Here is a 23,812-nt window from a genome sequence, read left to right as displayed (position 1 = left end):
GGCGCCGACTGCACGCCCGCCCTCGCGCTGCCCGCCAGCATTGCTCCTACTCCTTCACCGACACGCATATTTCTAGCCCGCCATGGAGAGCCCGACCGGCTATCCAGAGTCTCCGATCGACGACGAGGTCGTGTATCCGTGCAAGGGATGTGGAGAGGTATGAGCCGCTGCTACCACAACTTCTCCTCTGCAATCGCTCATACCAGTCTAGATCCTCGAGGAAGGCAAGGCCTTCGAGCTCGGTATGCTTCCCCGCTGAGCCAGCACCAACACCACCATCGCGCCTTCCTCCCACCGCCCATGCCAACCACCTGCCGAGGATGTACATGCTAACATTGCCTAGCCGGAAACCGATGGCACATCGACTGCTTCCGCTGCAACACGTGCGGCACCCTCCTCGACTCGGACGCGAACCTGCTGCTGCTCGGCGACGGCTCTTTGATATGCAACAACTGTACATATAGCTGCAACCACTGCGGCAACAAGATCGAGGATCTGGCCATCTTGACTGGCGACCAGGCCTTCTGTGCCAACTGCTTCCGGTGTAGGAATTGCAAGCGCAAGATCGAGAACCTGCGCTATGCCCGCACTTCGCAGGGTATCTTCTGCATGTCGTGCCATGAGTCGCTCATGGCTCGACGGCGCAAGAAATCCAAAAAGCCGCCCTCAGTGGCGCCCAAGGTGGACAAATCGCTGCCTGCTCTGCCTCCCCACGAGCAGTCGCAGTCCACCTTCACCCCAGACCTGGATACACCATCCGACATCTTCTCGGAGCCCACCACGACCGACGTATCCCCCAGACCTCCTCAGCCGCGACTGGGCGATTCTTCTTCGAACTTCAGGCGCGATGCCTCACCCATTGGAGAAGCTGCACGAAGGGGTATGAATTCCACATGGTCTACATCATGCTCACACATCGCTAACCTAGCCACAACCACAGACAATACTACACTTCCAGCAACAACATACAACAAGGACAGCGCGCGTTCAGAGCTGGTAGACAACGGCGACGACGGCATCCTCCTCCCCTTCGCTCTCGATCCCAACCCTGCGCCCGGCCCATCCCCGCTCGGCCGACCCATCAGTAGATTCAATGACCGAACACTGGGAGCCAAACCGACCGGAAGCGGTGACAGCAAGAGCGGGCGCGATTACTTCAGTAGACCCACTGGCGACCATCGCGAGAAGCTGAAGGAGAATGGCTCTCGAGAAGCCTCCAAAGAGAGACGCCAGACGCAAACACAGAGCCCGCACATTGCCTTCCAAGAGAAAGGAAGGCAGCCTTCGGATACACTGGTCGAGACACTTAGGAAGAAGAAGGACATGTCCAACGAATCTCCTGCCGCTGAGCCTCGGTCAAGGAGTCAGCACGCTTCTCCCGCCCCTTCAGGGCCAGAACCCTTCAAACTACAGGATGTACCCAAGAACAAGAAGGCGGAGGCCAAACGCAAGGACTCCGACGAGACGCCATCACCGCAACCGCAGCAACAGCAACAGCAGCAGCCGTCTTCTTCCAAGAACGACATCATGTCTGCGCGGCTGAGTCGTCCCCTCATCGAGCCAACCTTCACTAGCTCACCACCACTTGGCTCGCAAGATTCACCGCAGACCTCAGAATCGTCGTTCGGCTCCAATCTTCCGCTAGAAAGACCTGCGCGTGGTGATTCGCTCAAGGCTTCGACCCTCAAGCCTTCAGCCCCAATCTCACGAAACGAGAGGGCCCCATCACCCACCACACCGACTCTAAGCCATCCAGAGCGAACATCATCTACCAACACAGCCAGCGCGAACCTCAACGCCGGACTTGGCATACTCAGTCCTTCGGATTCGCTAGCCTCTAAGACTCCATCGGACCCTCCAGTTCTCCCCGCACGTTCAGGTGGACGGCCAGCCCCGCCCTCGACCGACACGTTCACATCTCCACGCGCACCCCCGCAACCACCTGCCATTCAGCAACACAAGACGAGCGATTCCATTAGCAGCGCCCAAAGCGAAGCATCCCGAGATGCATATGGAGCTGGTGGCCTTCCTCGATACAGCGCTCAGGGCGATTTCTCCATGGATGAGGATTTCGCGCGTTTGCTTGGAAGCCAGGATGGAAGAGATGAAAAAGACAACGGGGTGTTCAGGAGAGTTTCGAACGCTGTGTCCAAGCATGGGCGCAGTTTCAGTGATCGTGGTTCAGTCACATCACGAGGTCACAAAAAATGGCCTACGAACGGCTCCATCGACATTAGCAGCCCGACAGTTGCCTCGCCCGACACTAAAGAGGAAGGCGTCAACCTGCGCAACGAGCTGCGCCGCGCCCAGCAGCGGATCGCTGAGCTGGAGGCCGAGAAGAACGGCCTACAAGAATCGATGCATAGTGCCGCCGACATCAGACAGGCAAACACGGTTCTGCGAGAGAAGCGAAACACCATGGCTGTCTTGGATACGCAACGTGAGATGGTGATCCGCGAGCTTGAAATCATGACTGAACACCTCAAGCACGCTAAGAGCGGCCAGGGCAACGTTGAGATCGGTCAGCTCAAGTCAGACATTCTCAAAGACTTTGCAAACTCGTTGCAGAAGCTCAAAGACAATCTGGGAAATCAAATAGAGGATCTGATCACGAAGAGATCGGAGTTGACGGAGGAGATCTCGAACCTCATTCAGATGAAAGACAAGGGTTTCCAAGAGTACGAATCGCTCACGGCCGCTAACACTAGACTTTCCGCCATGAACAGGGACCTGGTAGACAACATCCAGACCAACCTTAAGAACAACAAGAAGAGTGGACAGAACCTTGATGTTGCTGCCAATGGCCTTGGTATATACAACGCGCAGCACAAGGGTGGCAAATCAGAAGTATCCGTGGATGCACCAGTAATACCGCATGATCACTCCTATGCCAATCTCGACGATGGCGAGGCGACAGTCGCGCAGCCGCAAGTCGTTAACATTAGGAAGACCGGAAAACCCACCAAATTCTCTACCTGGAAGAAGGGCGGACAAGCCATTACAAAGAACGTCACCAAGGGCTTCAAGGGAGCCTTCGGTTCAGAGCAGAAGCAGGAGGACTACAACGTCAAGGTCATTGGCACTCCTTACGGCTCTGTGCACTCTGGGCCCGACATTGCGGCCATGTCCATGTCGAGTTCCATCAAAAGCCGGGATACCATGGACCAAGGAACCCCGCGAGGCTGGTTCGGTGGAAAGCCTGGCAACGTTAGACCAGGCGGCCCGCCTCAAGGCTTTAGGCCCATGCAGAACATCAACAACAGCACCACTAATCTGGCTGCCGCCGACGCCAGTACCGTGCTATTCGGGTCTGACCTGACAGCACGATGCGAGTTTGAACGGCAGATGATTCCACGCATCGTCAGCAGATGTATCGAAGAGGTCGAGCTTCGCGGCATGGACGTGGAAGGTATCTACCGTAAAAGCGGCGGTACCTCCCAGGTGAACCAAGTGCGCAGTGGCTTCGAGACGGATACCGAGCACGACATCTCGGACCCAGATCTCGACATTCACTCCGTCACTTCTGCGCTGAAGAACTACTTCCGCAGGCTCCCTGTGCCGCTGATCACATACGATGTCTATGATCAGTTCCTTGAAGCTGGCCGTAAGTTCATACTATCCGACAACAGATCAAGTGCTAATGATTGTACAGAACTTGAAGAGCCGACTGCTCAGTCAAGAGCTTTGTCTGCCGCTGTGAACGAAATTCCCAAGGCTCATCGTGATACCTTGCAATTCCTCGTGTTCCATCTGTCGCGGGTCATACAGCACGCCAGTGACAACTTGGTAAGTACACACAATAGATGTTTGACGTGTACCATGACTAACATGTGAATAGATGACACCACTCAATGTCGCTGTCGTTTTTGCGCCAACCATCATGCGGCCTATGGACATCCAGCGCGAACTCACCGACGTGCAACAGCAGCGTGTCGCCGTGCAAGCGCTTCTGGAAAACTACAAAACAGTTTTCGGTGATGAATAAAGTGAGCACAACGCCCACAAAAACTCGCAAGGGCAATCGAAGGCGCCCAAAACTTCTGTTATATCGTTTCCATTTTTCAACATGTGTATCTACAGCGGGCGTTACCGGCCCGATCTCCAAGAGCTTGTTTGTCCTTGTCTGTGTATCATACGAATCTGCACACAGTTTTGGATCCTATCTGTATCGAGGTCCGTGAGGCGTGTATCGATGGCTACGATGGAGATTGTGTTTATACCCTCGGGGCCTTTTGCTTGGTCATCTAAGCGAAGTCAGCGATATATAATGAATTCTTGAGACTGTTGTTCTTGTATTCATCCGGTCCAGATCATTCACATGCTCCACATGGATGTGCTGTTCCTATGCTTGGCGCTTTCGCTACGTCGCCGCTAACGCGCTCAGGATGACGTCGGTCACCGCCCACTAAGCGAACAGGCATGTGAGGGAGCCTGTTTCCGGTCTCACACGATCGCCCATTGACTTCGCAGCTTCCCGGTACCCATCGACTGATCTGCAAACCTCACATCAACCCTTGCGACAGCACTTTTTTCACTTCTCTATCCAAACACCACTACCCCTCATACATCATGTCTTACGCAGAGATGGCCGCCAAGGGCCCCAAGCAGACCCCCGAGGAGGTGAGTTATTGAAGAGCGCTTGCAATGTGTGCCAATGCTAACTTGAAGACAGGCGTAAGTCACCCCATTCTTTTGGAAGGAGTTTACCCCTCCAACGTCAGCTTTGACGATGCATGACGGCACCCTGTGTTGCATCTTGGTCAATATACAAGACCTGTGTTCTGAGGCATGAAGCTGCTAGAGTTGTTCTGACGTAGCATTGCAGTCGCGCCCCCGCCCAACCTGAGGTCGAGCACGCTTCCGACGACAGCGTACACTCCCTTGTCGACGTAGACAGCCCGCACATCTCCTCGGTCCCCTCGGACTACGAGTCGCAATCCGTCAAGACCGACACGCAAGCCGAGCGCATGGAGCGTGAAGAGGAAATCAAGGAAGAAGCCAAGCACATCAAGGACCGCGCTGCAGCAAAGAAGGAGGCAGCCAAGGACAAGATGAAGAAGAACGCCGACAACCCGGTCGTGCTGAGCAACGCAGTTGGTCTTGCCGTTGTTGGTGGCATCGTTGGATTTGGCGCATACAGGCAGTATGCCCGCGGCGAGCTGACCGGCAAGGTCGTCGCGGCCTGGGCTGCTGTCATTGGATTGTTCGGCGTTGGCGACTACTACGTCAGCCAGTATGTTGTCACAGCAGGAACTACTCTGGTGGCATATGTGCTAACATTCGCAACAGATACTTCTTCAAGCGCAACCCACCGAAATAGACGTGCTGCCTGATCGCTTTGTTCAAATTTGCACTCCACTTCAATAGCACCTCGTACGACGGAATCATGCTGAAATCTTGATCATCTGGACTGTACTGATTTGGCTATGTTGTCTTCATCTTTTCCGCGGTACCATACAGCAAGCAAGGGGTTCTCTACTCGGTTTCGGTCTTGAGGCGAGATGCCTTCATGAGTCCACTTCTGTATATATGAGGTCAACGTTCAATATACCCGTTCAAACACCATCTTGACCACACAAAATTGATTCAGATTACGCATGAACTTTTGAGGGATTTGCGACTGCGTTCTCATTACCATATCGGATACACTTGAGACGATGCCCAGAATTCTCGGAAGTTCCACCACGTGATCCGAGATCTCCAGCCACGCAGATCCCTGCTCCTTCCGCTTAGAAATGCAGGTCCCATAACTTTTACGTAGTGACGACACTTCCGTGTACCGTTGACATCCGCCACGTCTCTCTCTTTGCATCTCTTTCCCGTTTCACATCTTTTAGCATCATGTTTCGTGCAGCCCCACGGTTAATTGCGCGTCCAGCGCTGCGAGCCGCGCCACTACGGTCTGTCGCGCCGGCCAGGCGGTACTTGAGCACCGCACCACCATCACAAAAGTCGAGAAGTTTCAAGAGCTTGGTTGCTAGGCTGGGTGTTGCCGGAGCAATAATATACTATTACAACACCACGGATGTTTTCGCAGAGGAGCCAAGACGTATGTTCAGACGCCAATGGACGGACGAATTGAACCAGAGTAGCTGATCCTGCCTCAGAACTTGTCCAACCCCTCCCAGAAACCGAAGTTGAATCCGAGCACCTCCCTACCATCGAATCCATCTCCGAAGAGCGCAAGCGACGACAAGCTGTACAGGCACAACTCGAGGCCCAGAAGCAAAAAGAGGCTGAGCGCGCACAACAGAATGCTAAGCCTTCAGAAGATGGTCAGGGTGGCATAGAAGGACTCGAGGAAGAGGCAGATCAACAGGGCGCATTCAACCCGGAGACAGGCGAGATCAATTGGGATTGCCCATGTCTGGGCGGCATGGCTCATGGCCCTTGTGGTGAGCAGTTCAAGGCGGCGTTCAGCTGCTTCGTGTACTCCACCGAGGAGCCCAAGGGCATGGACTGCATCGATAAGTTCAAGTACGTCCACACTAGACCGTAGAGTCGTAACAGGCCTGCGCAGTTTACGTTTGAACAAGTAGCTGACAAAACTCAGGGACATGCAAAACTGTTTCCGCGAATACCCCGAAGTCTACGGCTCAGAGCTAGACGCTGACGCCGACGACGAAGACGACATGACCGCCTCCGCCGAAACCCCATCCAACCCCTCCAACGCGCAACAAGACTCCTCATTACAACCCTCCACCAACGACCACGCCGCATCAGCGAAGGGAAAATTCTCCGGTGAACGCAACTCGAAACCCCACACACCAGAAAACAGCCTTGTCCCCGAAGAGTACAAGCCAAACGCCAAACACAACCCCGTAAACGACGCAAGGGGCGACATGAGCAGCCTGGATAGCGAGAAGGAGAAGGAGAAGAGCAAGCAGAAGCCAAAGGGCGAGAGCGATACCGAGAGGGCGAATAAGGCGAGGGCGCAGGTTAAGAGCCAGGAGCCTGTTAGTGAGAGCGAAACTATGGTGCCAAAGGCTAGTCATGATGCGAAGTGATAGGAGTACAGGGAGGCTGGAGAGGAAGTAGAGGGGTTGTGAGGCATGTGTGATGAAGGTGGCATGCATAAAGAGATGATGGCATTGTATTATATAGTTACGTGTACAGCATGTTTGAAGAACCAAGGGGGGCATTTAGACAGCGGTGTTCAACGCTTCTCTGCTACTGACGAAAATCATGTACAGTATATAGTTTCAACAAGACATTCTTGCAACATTCACATCAAAAACTCTTGAATGTGCTGAGAAAAGGAATTGCAATCGATCTCGATAACAGAAACTACTTGTACAGCAGGCACTCCCGCCAGCTAGAAAAGAAAAGACTTGAACACATCGGACCATTTGTAGCATAATCTTAGTTCCGAATAGCGTAGGTACCAACTCATTGTACGCCAGAAAACACCCATTTCAGACCAACAACCACATACCCCCAATCCAATTCAGCGCATCATGCTATCCTGACGTTTGTGGTCTTCACCGTGTCCGTTGTGAGGCTTACGATCGACACGTGAGTTACACTGTCCTATATCCTCACTACCAATAGCACTTGTCTGTTCTGCCTTTGTTTCCGTGCGATAGTAAGGAAGCGTCTCATACGCACACCCCAGCCTTGACTCAGAGGACCACATCTTGAACACGTCGCGCGCGTTAAGATGTCTCTAAATCTCTACTTTGCTGTAGCCCTCTGCGCCTTCGGCAAGGGGCTGAGCAACACCAGCGTCGACGCTGTCGCGCTTGACGCCCATGCTGTCCTCGCCTTTGCCTACGCCGAACATGCGCATGGCTTCCGTTAGCGCCTGAACAGCGTCTTCGTTGCTCATGCTGCCGGGCAGACCCTGGCCGCCCATGGAGCTGCTGATGCGCTTGGTAGCGTCTTCCAGAGCGCGGACTCTCCTCTGGAAGTTGAGGCGGTCCATGAAAAGCTGCTGGCGGCGGCGTTGCAGATCGCGACGTTCGGCGGAGAGGAGCTTCTCGAAGTCGTTGAAGTGAGCGAGCTTGAGCTGTAGCTTTTGGAGTTGGAGGTTTACGGCACCGGAGACGAGACGGGTGATGTGGCGTTCTTCGTGCGAGGCTAGTGCTGAGGAACGGGCTGCGGAGAGGGCGAAGGGGAGGGTGGCTAGAGGGTTGGGGTTGGAGGACGAGTCGGATTCCCGTGTGGCTACGGCAGTGGACTCGGCAGAGGGGTCGACGTCCATAGCGTCGCCGCCTTCTGGCTTCATGTCTGAGGCGGTCGCTGCGGGTGTAGACTGCTCGCCTTCCTTCTCTTTGCCCTTCTCTGATGGTGCGGTTGGGGCTTTGTTGATCTTCTCTTGAAGGATGCGCTTCATCTCGCCGACACTGCGCCCCGACGCTACCGCTGCCTCTGTGACGTTTGCGGGAGCAAGACCCGCTAGGAAGCTGACGACGCTGAGAATCGGGTTGTCGGCGTGGTGGATGGGTACACGGCCCTCGCTGAGGTATTCCAGATCGCGCAAGAATTTGGTTGAAGGAGCTGCCGATTGTGACTCTGGTAGATCCGCCTCGATGTACTTGTCCTCAATCTCGAGCTGCAGGAACTTCATCACGCACTGCTCGCGTGTCTTCGTCTGGACGTGGTCGGCAACACGGTTCCAGTCATCGTCAAACTCCTCCAAGCCCTCGAGTAGCAAAAGAGTCTCCTCTTCCGTCCACTTCTCTTCCGTCTCGGCCGCTGCTGAGTTCTCCGGGTTGGAGATCTTTGTGAAGTCGGCTGAGGATGTGCCTTGCGGGAAGTTGCCCTCTACAAAACACCTGGGGCAAAGGTCGCGCTTCAAGCCACCAGCAGCCTTGATCTGGCCAGTCTGCTCGGAAGGTTTCGTTTCATGGAAATGTACACGGGTACATTCGACGCCGCAACTGAAGCAGTTGATGACCTTGGTTGGCTCCTTTGCAGCGGCTTCGAGATCCTTGACGTCTACCGAGCCGTTGGCGGCACCTTCGCCATTAGCAGCTTTTGGCTCCACGGATGCTTCTTTGCCATTGGCCTCGTAGATGTTTCGTCCAGCCAAAGACTTGGTCTCGCTCTTCGCAGTCGGTTGCTGGCTCGCAGCGCGATCGGTGGCTGTGAGCTGCTTTCCGTCTGTGACTTTTGAGCCTGGTCCTGGCTGGAACGGTTGCAGTCCGCGAGGCGTATCGACGGTAACACGGAAATGGCCGGTGAATGGAGGACCAATGTTGGATGGGCGTTCTTGAGGGTCGACCTAGTTAAGACGTTAATCATGACTCAATGTAATCATGTAGCGGCAAGATTTACTTGGTAGTTGATCAATCCCCACTGCTCGAGGAAAGCGTGTACGCGCATGATAGCACAGACGTCTCCTGCAAGATTCCTTCGGCATGCGGTAACTGTGAGGTACTCGGATGGGTTCAGGCGGTATGTGTTGATCATGAAATCGCGGTAATCGCGGTAGACGGCGGGTGTCTTGCTGCGGTTGCGACCGTTGAAGAACTCGGGTAGGGCTTTGCGCTCGCGGTAGTCGATGTAGCGCATGTCGAACCAGGTTGCGTAGCTCGGGATGATGGTCGCATATGTCTGGGTCACAAAGTGTGAACGCGCCGCTGACTGCAAGTCGGCTTTTGCTTGCGCCTCTGGGTCAGCAGCTTCAGCGCCCTCGCCGTTCTCCTTTTTCGCATCGTCGACACCGCCCATCTCTTCGTCATCTTGGCCATCAGCGTCTTCCGCCTCCGGTCTTGGGCCATCGGGTGCGTCTAGGGGGTTATCTGATGCGGCTGTGGGCGTGGCAGTCGCGGGATCGTTGGAAGACTCCTTGCCGGGTGCGTCTTCGAGCATGCTGGTATCTACGGAACTTAGCGGACTGTCGACTTGGAGGTTTTTCAAGGTCGGTGATTGGAACATGCGATCCAAGTCGGCAAGATCCAGTGCACCTAGGAGCTCGTCGTCATGGAATAGGTCGTCCATGGTGTTGACGCGACGGGCGGTGGGTATGGTGATGATTGGAATCAGGATGCGACCTACCTTGATCGAGCGCATTGGTGTCTGTGGCACCTTCACCAGTGAGACTTGGGTCCTGCGCAGTTGCGCTTGCTGTCGCGTCGTCGGCCATGGCTCGGGGAGTGTTGTGCGATGCGACAGAGCTGGAAGGCGCTATGCGGCAATGCAAAGGGGAAGTCGCGGGCGCGAGTACTCGGAGCGATTGCGCGATCGCAACGTGTCTTTTTCAACGTGCTGCCGCGTGGTCGTTGTTGAATGAGGGTGGGGATGGGGGGCTGCGATGGGTGGGTTGGAGTCGCGTCTGAAGTTCGCGATGCTCTCGAACGCCTAAGCAAAAAGAGCACTAAGGAGCATGGAGTAGTCTCACGTGATCAGCCTGCAGCCCCGATGCAGATGCAAGGCTAGTGCCGGATAACTAACCTGGCCAAACCGAGGTCATAGTTCTCCGCGCCGTTGGGTTGCTTTCACTACTGCTGGACGAGGCATTCTACACCACCTTCTCGAATCTTGCGTGTCTGTGTTTCCTAGAGGCATCGCACTGTTCCCGCCCACCATGTTCTCCGCTGCTCGTCAATCCGCCCTCCGCACAGCTCGCACACGGCTTCGGCAGTCGCAACCCACGGTCGTACCCCAATACTCCGCCTTCGCACGGTTAGCGTCGACGTTTGCCATTCTCGAGCAGAAGGAAGGAAAGATCGTGTCACAGTCATTGGCCGCCATCACAGCAGGGACAAAGCTTGGAGGCTCAATAACAGCCTTCATTGCTGGAAGTGGGGTCAAGTCGGCCGCAGATGAGGCAGCCAAGTCAAAAGGTGTAGAGAAGGTCATCTACGTCGAGAATGGAGCATACGACAGGGTTGGTAGTCTAAAGAGATATGGAATGACACGGGACTAACAACATCTTACAGTGTCTCCCTGAGAACTATGCGCCACTCCTGGTCGAGAACATCAAGAAGGGTGGTTACACACATGTCGTTGCCGGTCACTCGGCGTTTGGAAAGAACATAATGCCGCGTGTCTCAGCACTTCTGGACACACAGCAAATATCAGACATTACCGGCATCGAGAGCGAGGACAGTGAGTGGGCACCGTCTGAAATATGCGAAGGGTTGTTAACCAGACTACAGCATTCGTTCGCCCAATCTACGCCGGTAACGCCATTATGACCGTCCAATCGTCCGACAGCACCAAAGTCATCACCGTCCGAGGCACCGCGTTCCCCGCGCCTGAAACCGAAGGCGGAAACGCGACAGTAGAGGAGGGCGTCGACCCCAAGGCCGAATGCTCAACAGAGTGGATATCCGAGGACCTCCAAAAGTCCGACCGTCCCGATCTCGGCTCTGCAGAGAAGGTCGTCTCCGGAGGCCGTGGTCTGAAATCAAAGGAGGAGTTTGACAAGCTCATGCCACCGCTAGCAGACGCGCTCGGTGCCGCCATCGGTGCATCAAGAGCAGCAGTCGACAGTGGCTTTGCAGACAACAGCTTGCAAGTGGGCCAGACAGGAAAGAACGTTGCGCCACAATTATACCTGTGTGCTGGTATCTCTGGTGCTATTCAGCATCTGGCTGGTATGAAGGACAGCAAGGTCATTGCAGCCATCAACAAGGATGCCGAGGCACCCATTTTCCAGGTCGCGGATGTTGGTCTTGTTGGAGATTTATTCGAAAAGGTCCCAGAGCTGACCGAGAAGCTCAAGTCGCAATAAGCATTGAGCGCATTGATACCTGTTGTATATAGTTTGAACAATATATCGACCAAACAAGGAACATGACTGCCACCAAGCCGACAACCAGGAGATATCCCAGCGCTTTCTCAAAATCATCGCAAATCACGGCATGAAACACGCAAGCACATCCTATGCTTTCCAAAGAATCTCTAACCGCACGTGAAGTATTCACCTTTTGATCTCTAAGTAACCCCGGCATTCGCAGCTTGGCGTGCGTCAACAGCTGATCGACGCCAGCACCCACCATTCGTCTCCACTACGCCGCGATAGCCGAGTCATCGAATCTGGCAATCTTGCTGGAGACCTGCTCAAACGCGCGGCCATGAACTCGCTACTGAAGTTAGACCCTGATTTCCGACTTCTGTATTATCTTCCGTGTCTCCTCGCAACTGTAGACACGTTCACATTCCCTGCGCCACCGCTTCCGCTCTAGCGCCAGTTTCTCAGCAACTAGTCACACGCGTATATCCGTGCCCGACGTATTGATCGCCGTTTCGCACCTTCTCGAGTTTTGCAGTGGAGAACGAGCCTGAGGATACTTCGCGTTCTGAACTATTGTTATCATTTCTGGGTTCACCGAAGGCTCAGCTCACTGTTCGGGGTTACGATGTCTGATGCCGGATCGCTCCGATGATGGCGCATGAACATGAAGAACCGGGGCAGCCGAGTACGTCGGAACAAAATAACGCCCATGAAGAGGAAGATCAAAGAAAAGAGCAGTTGATACAACAAGGCAGTGGGGAGAAGAGATGGTGGAATGTCTGGAAGAAATGGGAGGGCCAGGATAGCGATTGGTGGTTCGCGAGCACCGGCATTCCCGTAAGTGATGATTCGCACTGAAATGTGTTCACAAGAAGTTCATATGGCTCTTAACCTCCAAATCGACTCGACGAACTACGTTGTTCAGATGCTAACACCAAATAAGCTCCTCGCTGCAACTCTCGGCCCCCTAGCAAATGTGAGCTCAATCGCCGCACTCGTAACTCCCTGGAGACAGCAAAACATCATCAACGGCGAACGAATCTCAGACTTTAAAGGCGTACCTTTCGGCGACCCGAGATGGTGCTACTGGATCAACGTAGCATCGCTGATCTGCGGCTTTCTCGGCAATCTCTTCCTTCTTCTGAACTTTACGCAGAGGATCCGTTATATCATTGCCCTACCCGTTACTGTGGTTCTGTGGTATCTTTCATCTGCTTTCCTCATAGCGATAACGATATGCATGAACACTTACGAACCACCAATCCGACCGGAACAAGGATATACCCAAGGATTTTGGTACGCCATTGCGGCTGCGGCGTTTTACACCATCTGTTCTATGCTTCTCATGGTCAACATGCTGGGCTTTTTTCTTGGGCACTACCCCGAAAACTTCGCTTTGAGCGACAGTCAAAGAACGCTTATTCTACAGACTATGGCGTTTTTCATCTGGTTAGGCGGTGGCGCTGCAGTCTTTGCGAAACTCGAGCAAGATGCTGGAGAGGACAGTTGGAGGTTTGCCGATGCCTTGTACTTCTGCGACGTAACCATCCTGACCGTTGGGTTTGGCGATCTAGTACCTACGACCGATGTTACTAGGGGTATTGTCTTTCCGTACTCTGTGGGCGGAACTATCACGCTAGCCCTCATTGTCTCGTCGCTTTACACAGCAGTCCGCGAGCTTGGCGATGAGAAGATCGTCCAGAAGCATGTCGATCGCATGCGCGAGCGGGTCGCAGAGCGTACAGTTACCAACTCGTTTGATCTCCGTCACCGGGAACGAGAAGCCCACCATCTGGTTCGGAAACGCAGACTTGGCATTCCAAAGATATCAGGACCTAGTCAACCACGGCCCTTTCGAACCCCCATGGGCGAGTCTGTCCAGCATACATCGACTATGCAGGGTGTTGCCAATGCTCTACACATCAAGTCCTCCAAGCCCAAGATCATGCTGTTGAAAGAAGAAAAGGACCGTTTTGAAGCTATGCGCAAGATCCAAGCCGATTCGAAGAAGTTCAAGCAGTGGATGGCGCTATTCTGGTCCATCACCACTTTTTTGATTCTTTGGTGTGTGGGCGCAGTCGTGTTCTGGATCACCGAAGAAGGAACACAACACTTGACGTATTTCCAGTCACTCTACTTCTGTTATGTCAGTCTATTAACAATCGGGTACGGTGACCTGGCACCAAGATCCAATTCCGGGCGCTGTTTCTTCGTCATCTGGAGCTTGATTGCCGTTCCGACCATGACTATCCTAGTCTCAGATCTAGGCGACACTGTTGTCGCTAACTTCAAGAAGTGGAGTGACGAGCTCGCAGATTTTACAGTACTGCCCAAGGCAGGTATCTGGCGTTCGTTTCTTGACAAGCATCCTTGGCTACTGCGATGGTTACAGCGATGGACAGATAAACGAGCGAGAAAGAAGCGATTGAGAAGGGGCTTCGACGTCTCTGACCCACGGTCTGATGACGGCATCGTAGATTCTTCCGACCCGCAAGACAGAGAGAGTATTTCGAACGACCCGGAAGATCGCGAAGCAGCAACCGATATAGAACTGACTCTCCACCCGACCGTCCCAGCCCTCGCCTCCGAAGCCGAAGCCGACATCACCAGCCCTCCCTCCCAGGCTTCATTGACCCGCCGCCTCGCCCTGTCCATCCAAAAGGTTTCTCTCGACCTCAAGACCAACGACAAGCGCTACACATACGAAGAATGGGTCGAGTTCACACGGCTCATCCGTCTGACGAGTCCAGAGCGTTTAGACCGCAATGTAAACACCGACAACATGGTTTCTGAAGATGAGAACGAAGAGGGATTGGTGAATTGGGATTGGATCGGAGATGACAGTCCTATGGTGTCTGGTATTAGTGAGAGTGAGTGGCTTATGAAGCGACTGATTGAGAGTCTGGTGAGGTTGGAGAAGCGGAAGGAGGGTGCGAGGCGGAGGTCTGATGTTGAGGCTTTGAGGGAGATGGAGTGTGGGAGGAGTGTGCGGAGTCGGCAGGATCGCATTGAGGGTCAGTAGGCATGGTACAACCAACCCACTCTTATCTGAAACGTTCAGCGATAGCGAGGTGGACCTCTGTTGGGACGTTTGGGCCTAAAATGGGAGGAGGTCTTCTTATCGAAATTTCATTGTTGATAGTATTGAAAGGCGGCCATTAACTTCTGTTGCTTTGTTCCTCAACTGGATGCCGCTGACTAAAGAATGCGGTACCCATACTGAGCTCGTAGGGATGCGATCATATCATGTACGAAGAACCGGTTGCTTGCAAAGGTAAGCAGAAGATCTCAGGCATCGTAGTGTGAGGTGTGCTTCGAAGTGGGACTAGCGCACTGCATGGCCAATTCCTTCTTAGGCGCCATTGCCGCAACCTACACAGGAACTGGCAGGCATGCACAGTGGTGTGGTGAAGTAACATCTGAAGTACAGGATATCGTACCTTCCTGGGGCTCTTTGATCTTAGGCAGCAATATTTCGTCACTCCGTCATCCTTGCAGCCATACTTAGCACATGTCTTGGCCATGGTCATTTCCTAATTCGGTATGCTCGCGCATTCTCACTGGTCCGCTCGCAAAGTCACGTGCACGAAGGGTGATACCTGCCCCGATAGGTATGCCAGCTACGAGGTTGTCAAGAAAGCAAACCGATGAGCATCCCCGTCGCATGCTGTTGCAATCGAAGGCGTCTGCTATTATTTTGAAAGGCTTAAGAGAAGTCTGAAGGCTTGTCTGTGGAAAGGCAATGTCTGTGCGGAAGGGAGAGGTTTACTGAGGAGTGCTGGTCGATCGGTGGAGTCGGACGTTCAGGCACCGACGACCGTTCGCTCACTCTGAAGAACGCTTGACAACACCCAAACTGTCCGGGAACTCCAACACCCGCGTGCTCAATTCTCGATACATCTTAGAGAAAGCGTTTGCTGGGCGTTTTTTCAGTATCCGATCGCACTGGTTCGCACTGACATCGAGTCTGGGCGTTGAAACACAACAGACGCGCGTTGCCCCTTACGTCTCGCAGGTAGTCGCTCGATTAGGAAGGATGGTGGTGAAGCGAGATATCGCGTGGTTAGCGTATCCTGTGGCTGAGATTCGTAGTGCACTTGGCACGACGAACATTGGCCCCGGTGCAAGCGATCGTTCTCAGCTACACTCTCACTCCGAGTTTTGACGGTGTGCGTGTTGAATCGGAACGCAGACTCGGTTTGGTCCGGTGCATCTGAAATACGATATACGGCAGTCACATTACCAGGCATCAATCTTTGTCCCCCGGTTAAGATGACCACCTCCTCTACTATCGAATAATCGTTCATTTCACGCTTCGACTTTGCCGATTTCTTACGCTCTTTTGTATCGCACTGCCATGAACTCCAATGTCACTGACGGTCAATCGCCACCCCAGCCTACCGTCGACGCTGGGGTGGAGAGCACTGCGATCGCCACTCAAGTTTTAGAGACAGGACCCGACGAAAAGCACAGCGTCATCGAAGACGCAGGGCACGATGGAATTGCCTCGTCAAAGGCAAAGAAAGTGCCTCAAGCGGGCATGAAGAACTACTTCGTGAGTAGATTACCTTGGATGTTATTCCTGGCTAACGTGCGAGCAGCGAGTGTTCTCGTATGGAACAACTCTCGATTACTGGCTCATATTCATGTGCTGTGTTACTTCAATAGCGTCCGGCGTTACCTTTCCTTTGATGAACGTCGTCTTCGGTATGATCTGATAGCCTGGAATCTAATGGCGCCTTCCGCAAGTACTGACAGCACTCAGGTCAATTGGTCGGCTCGTTCACCAACTACTTCATCCCGGGAACGACCTTGACAGCTGGAGAATTCCAAGCCGAAATCAACAGGCTTACCCTCTTCCTTGTCTACCTGTTCATCGCGAAGTTCGTGTTATCTTACATATCAATGGTACGCACACGATCCCTGAAGAGGCTTTCATCTTTCTAACACTGGTATAGCTCACCATCCGAATCAGCGGCCTTCGAATCTCTGCTGCATTGCGTCTCGCATATCTACGAGCTCTGTTCGCACAGCCAATCAGTGTGATAGATACTATAAGTCCCGGCAAAGTGTCCACACGGATTACAACCTCCTCCAATACGGTCCAACTCGCCATATCGCAGCACTTTGCTATACTCTTCCAGTCCCTTGCATTCGTTATCGGGGCGTATGTGGTGGCTTTCATCAAAGGCCCACTGCTCACCGTAGTCGCCTCTGCATCGCTTCCGTTCATCCTCGTGGTCTTTGGTATCATATTGCCACCTTTCATCCGCATACACAAAATTACCGAGAAACATCATGAATATGCTTCTGCCATGGCTTTCGAGATGTTCTCATCCGTTCGCATCCTTACTGCATTCGGTGCAGAGGCGAAGTTGGCAAGGTTGCATGAGGCCTTGCTGGACAAAGCTGCGACGAACGAGCGCAGGGCTGCGCCTCTGATGGGTCTTGTCATGTCACCCATGATGATCGGAATGTATGGCACATTTGCCATTGCGTTCTGGTTCGGGATCAAGCAGTACTCGGAAGGCAAAGGCGACGTCGGAACCATAGTGGTCGTTCTGTTCTCAGTCATGATGGCGATCACGAACATCAGTAGGGTTGTGAGCCCAATTATTGCCATCGCGAAGGCATCATCTGCCGCCACCGAACTATTCATCACGATCGATGCAACGGTCCCTGATACCACTGGATCGAAGGAGCCTGATGTGACCGCCAACGCAAACATCAGCTTTCACAACGTTGCCTTCTCGTATCCAAGCCGACCACATGTTCAGATCCTCGGAGGCCTTGATCTCGAGCTTGAGGCAGGCAAAGTTACCGCTATTGTCGGTCCATCCGGAAGTGGTAAGCAGTTCTTATTCTACAAATTATGGGCTCTTTACTAACCACTTGCCTCAACCTATAGGGAAGTCCACTATTGTGGGACTAGTTCAGCGATGGTATGAACTCTCAGGCACAACGGCCGCCGCATCAGATGAGAAACCGAACGACGCATCGCCTCACGAAGACACGCTTGAAAGCAAGAAAGAAAGCACACAGGAGTCTGGATGGTTCAAGAAAAAGGCTGTACCAAAGGATGAAGGCAAGAAAGCATCTGCGAAGAAGGCTGGAGATGACAAGAGCAAAGACGAGGAGCCTGATCTAGGCCCAAACACTTGCACTGGTACCATCAGGATCGGAGATACCAAGTTACAAGATGTCGACCTAAAATGGTGGCGCTCTCAAATCGGCCTGGTTCAGCAAGAGCCCTTCCTGTTCAACGACACCCTGTACAACAACATCGCGTTCGGTCTCATTGGTACCCAATATGAAGACTTGCCGAAAGAAGAAAAGATGAGATTGGTCGAAGACGCGTGTCGCGAAGCTTACGCCGAAGAGTTCATTGCCAAACTACCAGAAGGCTACGAAACCATGGTTGGCGAGAGCGGCATCAAGCTCTCGGGTGGACAGCGACAACGAATAGCGATCGCGCGAAGCATCATCAAACAACCACCTATACTGATTCTCGACGAAGCGACGAGCGCTATCGATGTACGTACCGAACGCATTGTTCAGCAAGCTCTCGATCGCGTATCGAAGAACCGAACGACTATCGTTATCGCGCATCGCCTCTCTACCATCAGGCGCGCGGATAAGATCGTGGTCTTACGTCAAGGTGCTCTCGTGGAACAAGGCACCCACGATGAGCTGTTGAAGATAGAAGCTGGTGTTTACTACGGCTTGGTTCATGCCCAAGAGATCGCAGCGGAAGCGGAACAAGACGCTGATGCCGACCCGCTCGAAAAGGCTAAGAGCGCAGACACTGAGATCCATGAAGACTACAAGCAGAGCAATGATGTCTCCAAATCAGCCGAAGATCCAGAGTACAAGCAACAAGGTCTCTTTGGCAGCTTCGGGCGTCTTATCTACGAACAACGCGGTCATTGGATCCTATACAGCGTCGCTATTCTGGGTGTACTGGCCAGCGGTGTCGTCTACCCGCTTCAGGCCTACATTTTTGCAAACGTCGTCAATGTTTTCACCCTTCCCATGGACGAGCTCGTCAGCAAAGGCAACTTCTGGGCAGGCATGTTCGGTGTTCTGGCTGGAAGCACCTTTCTATCCTACTTCTTCATGGGCTCGGCCTGTCATCTCATCTCCGTTGCCATAACAAAGAACTACCGGCAAGAGTACCTGGATAACCTCATCCGCAAACGCATTGCCTTCTTCGACGATCAAGGGCATAGCCCTGGGTCTCTTACGTCGACCCTGAGCTCGGACTCGACACAGATCCAGCAGCTAATGGCAACGGAGATGTCCGTTGCGCTCATTGCTATTGTCAACGTTGTGGGCTGCGTCATCATCTCCTTCATCTATGGTTGGAAACTGTCGCTTGTTGCACTATTTGCCGCGCTGCCACTTATCCTGGCTGCTGGATATCTCCGTGTACGCATTGAACTCGAATTTGACAAGACCAACGCGAAGGTGTTCGAGAACAGCAGCCAATTTGCTTCAGAAGCTGTTGGTGCTTTCCGGACAGTATCGAGTCTTATCATGGAAGACATGATCGGCCAGCGCTATGAGACCTTGCTCAAAGGCCATGTCACAGGAGCGTTTTCAAGCGCGAAGTATGGCACTCTTATTTTCGCGGCAAGCGACAGCATTGAACTAGCTTGCATGGCCCTTACCTTCTGGTATGGCGGTACCCTGCTGGCTTCCCGCGAGTACAGTCCCGTAGACTTCTTTGTCATCTACCAAGCTATCGTACAGGGCGCTATCGCAGCAGGACAATTCTTCTCGTATGCTCCCAACATGGCCCAAGCCACGGGCGCCGCGAACCGCATTCTCAGTATGCGTCCACCAAAGTCTACAACATCCACTGCCTATCCGCCTCTAAGCAAACCCGAAGAAGGCGTAGGCATCGAGTTCCAAAACGTGTATTTCACCTACAAAACCCGCGAAGTGCCCGTTCTATCCAACCTCAACATCCAGGTCCAACCAGGCCAATTTGCCGCACTGGTCGGCGCATCCGGCTGCGGCAAATCTACCACAATATCTCTCCTCGAGCGCTTCTACGACGCAACATCCGGCCGCATTCTCTACAACGGACAAGATATCACGACTCTTGATCCCGCAGAATATCGCAAGCAGATCAGTCTCGTCAGCCAAGAGCCTACGCTGTACGAAGGCACGATACGCGAAAACGTTGCTTTATCTGTCGACACCGCCACGGACGAAGACATCGAACAAGCATGCCGCGACGCCCAAATTCACGACTTCATCACCTCCCTGCCCGACGGATATGCACAGCGTCTAGGTCCGAAAGGCATGTCGCTGTCTGGTGGTCAGAAACAACGTCTTAGTCTTGCTCGGGCCTTACTGCGGAAACCGAAGTTACTTTTGCTGGATGAGGCGACGTCGTCTCTCGACTCTGAATCTGAGAAGTTGGTGCAGGATGCTATTGAGCGCGCTGCTGGTGAGGGCGGAAGAACTGTAATTGCAGTCGCGCATCGCCTTGCTACGATCCAGAAGGCGGATGTTATATTCGTTGTGGGTAGTGGCATGGTACTGGAGAGGGGTGATCACCAGGGGCTGTTGAGGAAACGGGGTGTTTACTGGCAGATGGTGAGTTTTAGTCCAACATTGCGATTCTGGTCGAGATGTGCTAACTTTCGAACAGTGTCAAGCTCAAGCTTTAGACCGATAAGACTGGTCGTTACTAACTTCGGCCTTTGTTGCGTTAGCGAAACACCTTCTTTCGCTCATCTCCTCTCTTTCTCGTCATGCACGTGTCTCCGAGTGCCTGTACTTTACATTTTTAATACTATACTTCAATTTGAGAGAGATATCTTGACATCTTTTGGATAATCTTGGAAGTAACGTAATGTTTCTTTGAACGTGATCATATATACACCCTCCGTGGATCACATGTTATCAAGCTATCCACAATCTAGCTATTATCCGTCGCGAATTTACTGTTGGCCCATAATTCCTCCTGGTGGGTACTTTGGCTGTCCCTGAGGCCCTAGGTCCTCTTCTCCGCTGTCACCTGTCCTAGCTGTAGGCTTCGTCTCGGTAGTGGGGGCCTTGGGTTCGCCCATGCCATCGGGTTTCGGTGGTGATTTTGTGCCTGGCCCGCCACGCTTCTGCCAGTCGAGCCACGAGCCGCGGTATTCGCCAACGTTTGTGTATCTGCCGTGCGGGTTAGCAAATGTTCTCCAGCAAGTGTCTTTTGCCAGCTTATCGAACTCTGGGCGTGTGCCAATGAAGGATCCGACTTACCCAGCTTGTCTCGCGATTCCTGCAGCCGCTGAACTCCTCACCCCGGCCTTGCAGAAGAAGACGACTTCCTTTCCCTTGGGTGGCTTTTGGAAACCAAACCTATCCTCGAACTCCTCTTCGTCTAGTAGTAGCGCATCAGGTTGTGAGGTGACAGGGATGTTGATAGAGGTGGGTATAGTGTTTGCGTCGAATTCATGGGGTTCGCGGACGTCGATAAGGAGACGTGAGTCTGAGGGCGCTTCGAGGATGTGTAGAACCTGAATGAGTTAGCGGTGCGTTTGAAGGGGTGTATGATGGCTTGAGAAACGCCATCGCATAGGTTAAGAATGTTATGGGAAATAAAGGCAAGACGTACATCGTCAAATTGGTAGAGTTTGTTCTGCTTCAAGTCGTTGGGGGCCTGCGAATGCCATCTCTTTTGCACTGGCGTCGCCTGTAACCTCGCCGCACCTCCTACAACCACTGTCCTGCTCTGCGAGATGGATGCGTTTTGTGACCTGGGTGCGATGCTGAAAGCGCGTGCAGTGTTGAAGCTCAATCGTGTAGGCTGGCGGCCGATGACGGAGGCATTGGAACGGACGCTGAGTAGTTGGGCTGCGCGCTTGGAGGCCATGGTTGGTATTGGTGTCGCGATGATAATCTATTGCGGTTCGAAAGAGCTGAGAAGGCGACTATATTATTCAGAGTCTCAAAGATGTTGTTCGGATAGATAAATACTCATTGTTCAAGTCGCCGACGAGAGCTCGGCTCTTGCCAAATTATCGCCGACGTCACTCTTCGCGAACATTTGAGCGCAACCACGCTAAGCCCTACAGCCACAAGTTCGGCAAGCGTCATCGCACACGTCGGCTGCACGGTTCCGGAACTATGTTAGATTCATGCATTCATCTGATTTATAGTATCTAGCATAAAACTACATGGAAGACGCTATCGTTCAAGGGCCACATCCAACAGGGCCAATGTATAACGCCAGTAAAAGAACAACAGACATTGGGGTATTCAACACGAAACAGATCACATAGGGATTGTCCAAACTCCTGTAAATGAAAAACGCTTACTCCTCCTCGTCGCGCTGAACATCCAAACCGCGCAATCGCTGTGATAGTAGACCAGCATTGGGCGGAGCAGACGGGCTGCCGAGCGGCGAGAATGCATTTCCGCCGTAGCCAATGTCACCTTTACTGAGCTTCTCAAAGGTACCATCGCTTTGACTTTTCGGACTACTCACGCCAGCTCGCGGCGAGGTAATGGGTGTTCTGAAGGGGCTCTTCGGATCAATATCCATGCGATCGCGAGACATAGGCCGTGACTCAATTGCAGCGAGCCTGCCGATGGTGAAAGGTATGGGTTGTAATTCCGGCATAGGCGAGTTGAAGCCGCTTGATGCTGAAGAGTTGGTGGTACCACCAGTGAACTTGACGGCTGGAGGAGGTAATGGAGTGTGCTGCCTCAATCCATCGAGCTGATCATACGCCTGCTGAGATTGAGATAGTGGCCATCCAGCGCTGCGTCGACGGAAAGCCTTGTCCGTAGCGGGTTGAGCTCCCGGTAGATGTGTCTTTTGCAGCGATGATGCATCTCGCGTCGGCTTGTACGTGCTGTATCTAGGCTCAGGTTGCTGGATTTCATTCCTCAGCTTTTCTTTACCGTCTGGTACACGATTCGCAAAAACGACCCGTATGCTTTTGTACAAGTAATGACGACCCTTTGAAGGACAGCATATGTGCAAATGTATGAGGTAACGCAAGATAGGTCGGTCGTTCGGATCATCTGAGTTGCTGAGGGCAGCCTCTGGACGGTCAGTTCCTAGGTTCTTCCGTGAAGATGCGGGCATATCGATAATGGGTCCAGCAGAGTAGCTGCGCTGTCTGATGAAGGTTTTCTGACCTGGCTCCATATCCGATATGTCATATGGCACGAGGAAGAGCTTCACTGCGGTTTTGTTTGGGTTCTTCAGCACAATCTGTAGCTGCCCCTGCGGCGGTATACGGTAACATCCCCCTGGAGGTGCCTTGGGAGACGTAGATCGTCGCTTTTTCTTTTCTTTACGACGAAGGTCTCCTTTCACGCTCTGTCCACTCTCCTCTTCACCAAGATTCAGCTTGAAGTCAAGATCGTCTTGTTCGGGGGCTGGCACCACATGTCGTCGCTTGCGTTTACTAGCTTCGCTGCTTTCATCTGGCGGTGGCAAAGTATTTTCCAAGTCAATGTGCCCAACATAAGGGCTCGGCTCATTATCTGAGATCCTACCGTTACCGGTGTTGTAGCTGTAAAATACGGCTGGAAAGGGGACCGTGACGTGCGGTGGGCACTTGAGGCTTGACTTGCATTGTCCTTTGCCAAGTACGCCAATCTTGGCGACGAAATCAAGAGGCCGCGAAGGTGTAGTAGACATACGCCCACGAAGTATAGACTCCTCGTATGAACCGACCATGGGGGCGTGTTGCAGCGGAGATGCTTCCGAGGAAATGGAGGGGCGTCGAGCGTGTAGGAACGGTGTTTGCGACTGAGATTGAGGCTCAGACTGATTGAACGTCATTGATCGTCGCGGTTGGTGTGCCTGGTATGGCATTGAACCACTGTGGCGAATGTGTCGAGCTGCCGGAGTTCCGGTGGCGGATCGCGCCATCTGAGTGGACTGGTAATCATGAAAGGAGGCAGGAGAGTAGGTATGCCGGCGACTATTTCTGTCGGGACTCCGGGACCCTTGCCGCGAGCCTGGCCTAGAGGAAAAGTCCAAGTCTGTGTTGTTTGCTTGCTGGACAAGCGGGCTTGTGGGCGGTAGAAAAGCAAATGAGCTAAACGGTGACTGTGATGACTGCGATATTGCTCGCGCTCGGGCGGGTATCCGGGCATCTGGGT

The 23,812-nt window shown here is 53.2% G+C and overlaps 9 protein-coding genes across 9 annotated transcripts; 6 read left to right on the top strand and 3 right to left on the bottom strand.

Moving 5' to 3' along the window:
- Window positions 1-82: 82 nt before the first annotated feature.
- Window positions 83-3,985, top strand: J4E87_010836 (uncharacterized protein; the record flags this gene model as incomplete). Its single annotated transcript, XM_049382406.1, has 6 exons — window positions 83-157; window positions 212-242; window positions 344-880; window positions 941-3,604; window positions 3,653-3,786; window positions 3,839-3,985. 6 exons carry the CDS (start codon window positions 83-85, stop codon window positions 3,983-3,985), a joined length of 3,588 nt encoding a protein of 1,195 aa, XP_049227885.1.
- Window positions 3,986-4,569: 584 nt separating this feature from the next.
- J4E87_010835 (uncharacterized protein) lies at window positions 4,570-5,320 on the top strand (the record flags this gene model as incomplete). Its single annotated transcript, XM_049382405.1, has 3 exons — window positions 4,570-4,620; window positions 4,818-5,233; window positions 5,290-5,320. The coding sequence occupies 3 exons, from the start codon at window positions 4,570-4,572 to the stop codon at window positions 5,318-5,320; spliced, it is 498 nt and encodes a 165-aa protein (XP_049227884.1).
- Window positions 5,321-5,841: 521 nt separating this feature from the next.
- On the top strand, window positions 5,842-7,007 carry J4E87_010834 (uncharacterized protein; the record flags this gene model as incomplete). Its single annotated transcript, XM_049382404.1, has 4 exons — window positions 5,842-5,848; window positions 5,879-6,049; window positions 6,108-6,477; window positions 6,554-7,007. The coding sequence occupies 4 exons, from the start codon at window positions 5,842-5,844 to the stop codon at window positions 7,005-7,007; spliced, it is 1,002 nt and encodes a 333-aa protein (XP_049227883.1).
- A 659-nt stretch (window positions 7,008-7,666) lies between these two features.
- J4E87_010833 (uncharacterized protein) lies at window positions 7,667-10,090 on the bottom strand (the record flags this gene model as incomplete). Its single annotated transcript, XM_049382403.1, has 3 exons — window positions 7,667-9,226; window positions 9,280-9,824; window positions 10,003-10,090. The coding sequence occupies 3 exons, from the start codon at window positions 10,088-10,090 to the stop codon at window positions 7,667-7,669; spliced, it is 2,193 nt and encodes a 730-aa protein (XP_049227882.1).
- A 441-nt stretch (window positions 10,091-10,531) lies between these two features.
- Window positions 10,532-11,683, top strand: J4E87_010832 (uncharacterized protein; the record flags this gene model as incomplete). Its single annotated transcript, XM_049382402.1, has 3 exons — window positions 10,532-10,834; window positions 10,887-11,055; window positions 11,106-11,683. 3 exons carry the CDS (start codon window positions 10,532-10,534, stop codon window positions 11,681-11,683), a joined length of 1,050 nt encoding a protein of 349 aa, XP_049227881.1.
- A 651-nt stretch (window positions 11,684-12,334) lies between these two features.
- Window positions 12,335-14,708, top strand: J4E87_010831 (uncharacterized protein; the record flags this gene model as incomplete). The annotated part of the gene is made up of 2 exons (XM_049382401.1): window positions 12,335-12,523; window positions 12,630-14,708. The coding sequence occupies 2 exons, from the start codon at window positions 12,335-12,337 to the stop codon at window positions 14,706-14,708; spliced, it is 2,268 nt and encodes a 755-aa protein (XP_049227880.1).
- A 1,335-nt stretch (window positions 14,709-16,043) lies between these two features.
- TR06 (ABC-type transporter tr06) lies at window positions 16,044-20,375 on the top strand (the record flags this gene model as incomplete). Its single annotated transcript, XM_049382400.1, has 6 exons — window positions 16,044-16,241; window positions 16,288-16,393; window positions 16,452-16,594; window positions 16,645-17,533; window positions 17,595-20,293; window positions 20,349-20,375. The coding sequence occupies 6 exons, from the start codon at window positions 16,044-16,046 to the stop codon at window positions 20,373-20,375; spliced, it is 4,062 nt and encodes a 1,353-aa protein (XP_049227879.1).
- Window positions 20,376-20,640: 265 nt separating this feature from the next.
- J4E87_010829 (uncharacterized protein) lies at window positions 20,641-21,563 on the bottom strand (the record flags this gene model as incomplete). The annotated part of the gene is made up of 3 exons (XM_049382399.1): window positions 20,641-20,860; window positions 20,951-21,207; window positions 21,306-21,563. 3 exons carry the CDS (start codon window positions 21,561-21,563, stop codon window positions 20,641-20,643), a joined length of 735 nt encoding a protein of 244 aa, XP_049227878.1.
- Window positions 21,564-22,004: 441 nt separating this feature from the next.
- On the bottom strand, window positions 22,005-23,384 carry J4E87_010828 (uncharacterized protein; the record flags this gene model as incomplete). Its single annotated transcript, XM_049382398.1, has 1 exon — window positions 22,005-23,384. The coding sequence occupies one exon, from the start codon at window positions 23,382-23,384 to the stop codon at window positions 22,005-22,007; it is 1,380 nt and encodes a 459-aa protein (XP_049227877.1).
- Window positions 23,385-23,812: the final 428 nt, after the last annotated feature.

Source organism: Alternaria ethzedia (assembly GCF_023757985.1).
Source record: "Alternaria ethzedia strain BMP 0044 chromosome Unknown scaffold_57, whole genome shotgun sequence".
Lineage (NCBI taxonomy): Eukaryota > Fungi > Ascomycota > Dothideomycetes > Pleosporales > Pleosporaceae > Alternaria > Alternaria ethzedia.
This window is presented reverse-complemented; position numbering and strand designations above follow the sequence as displayed.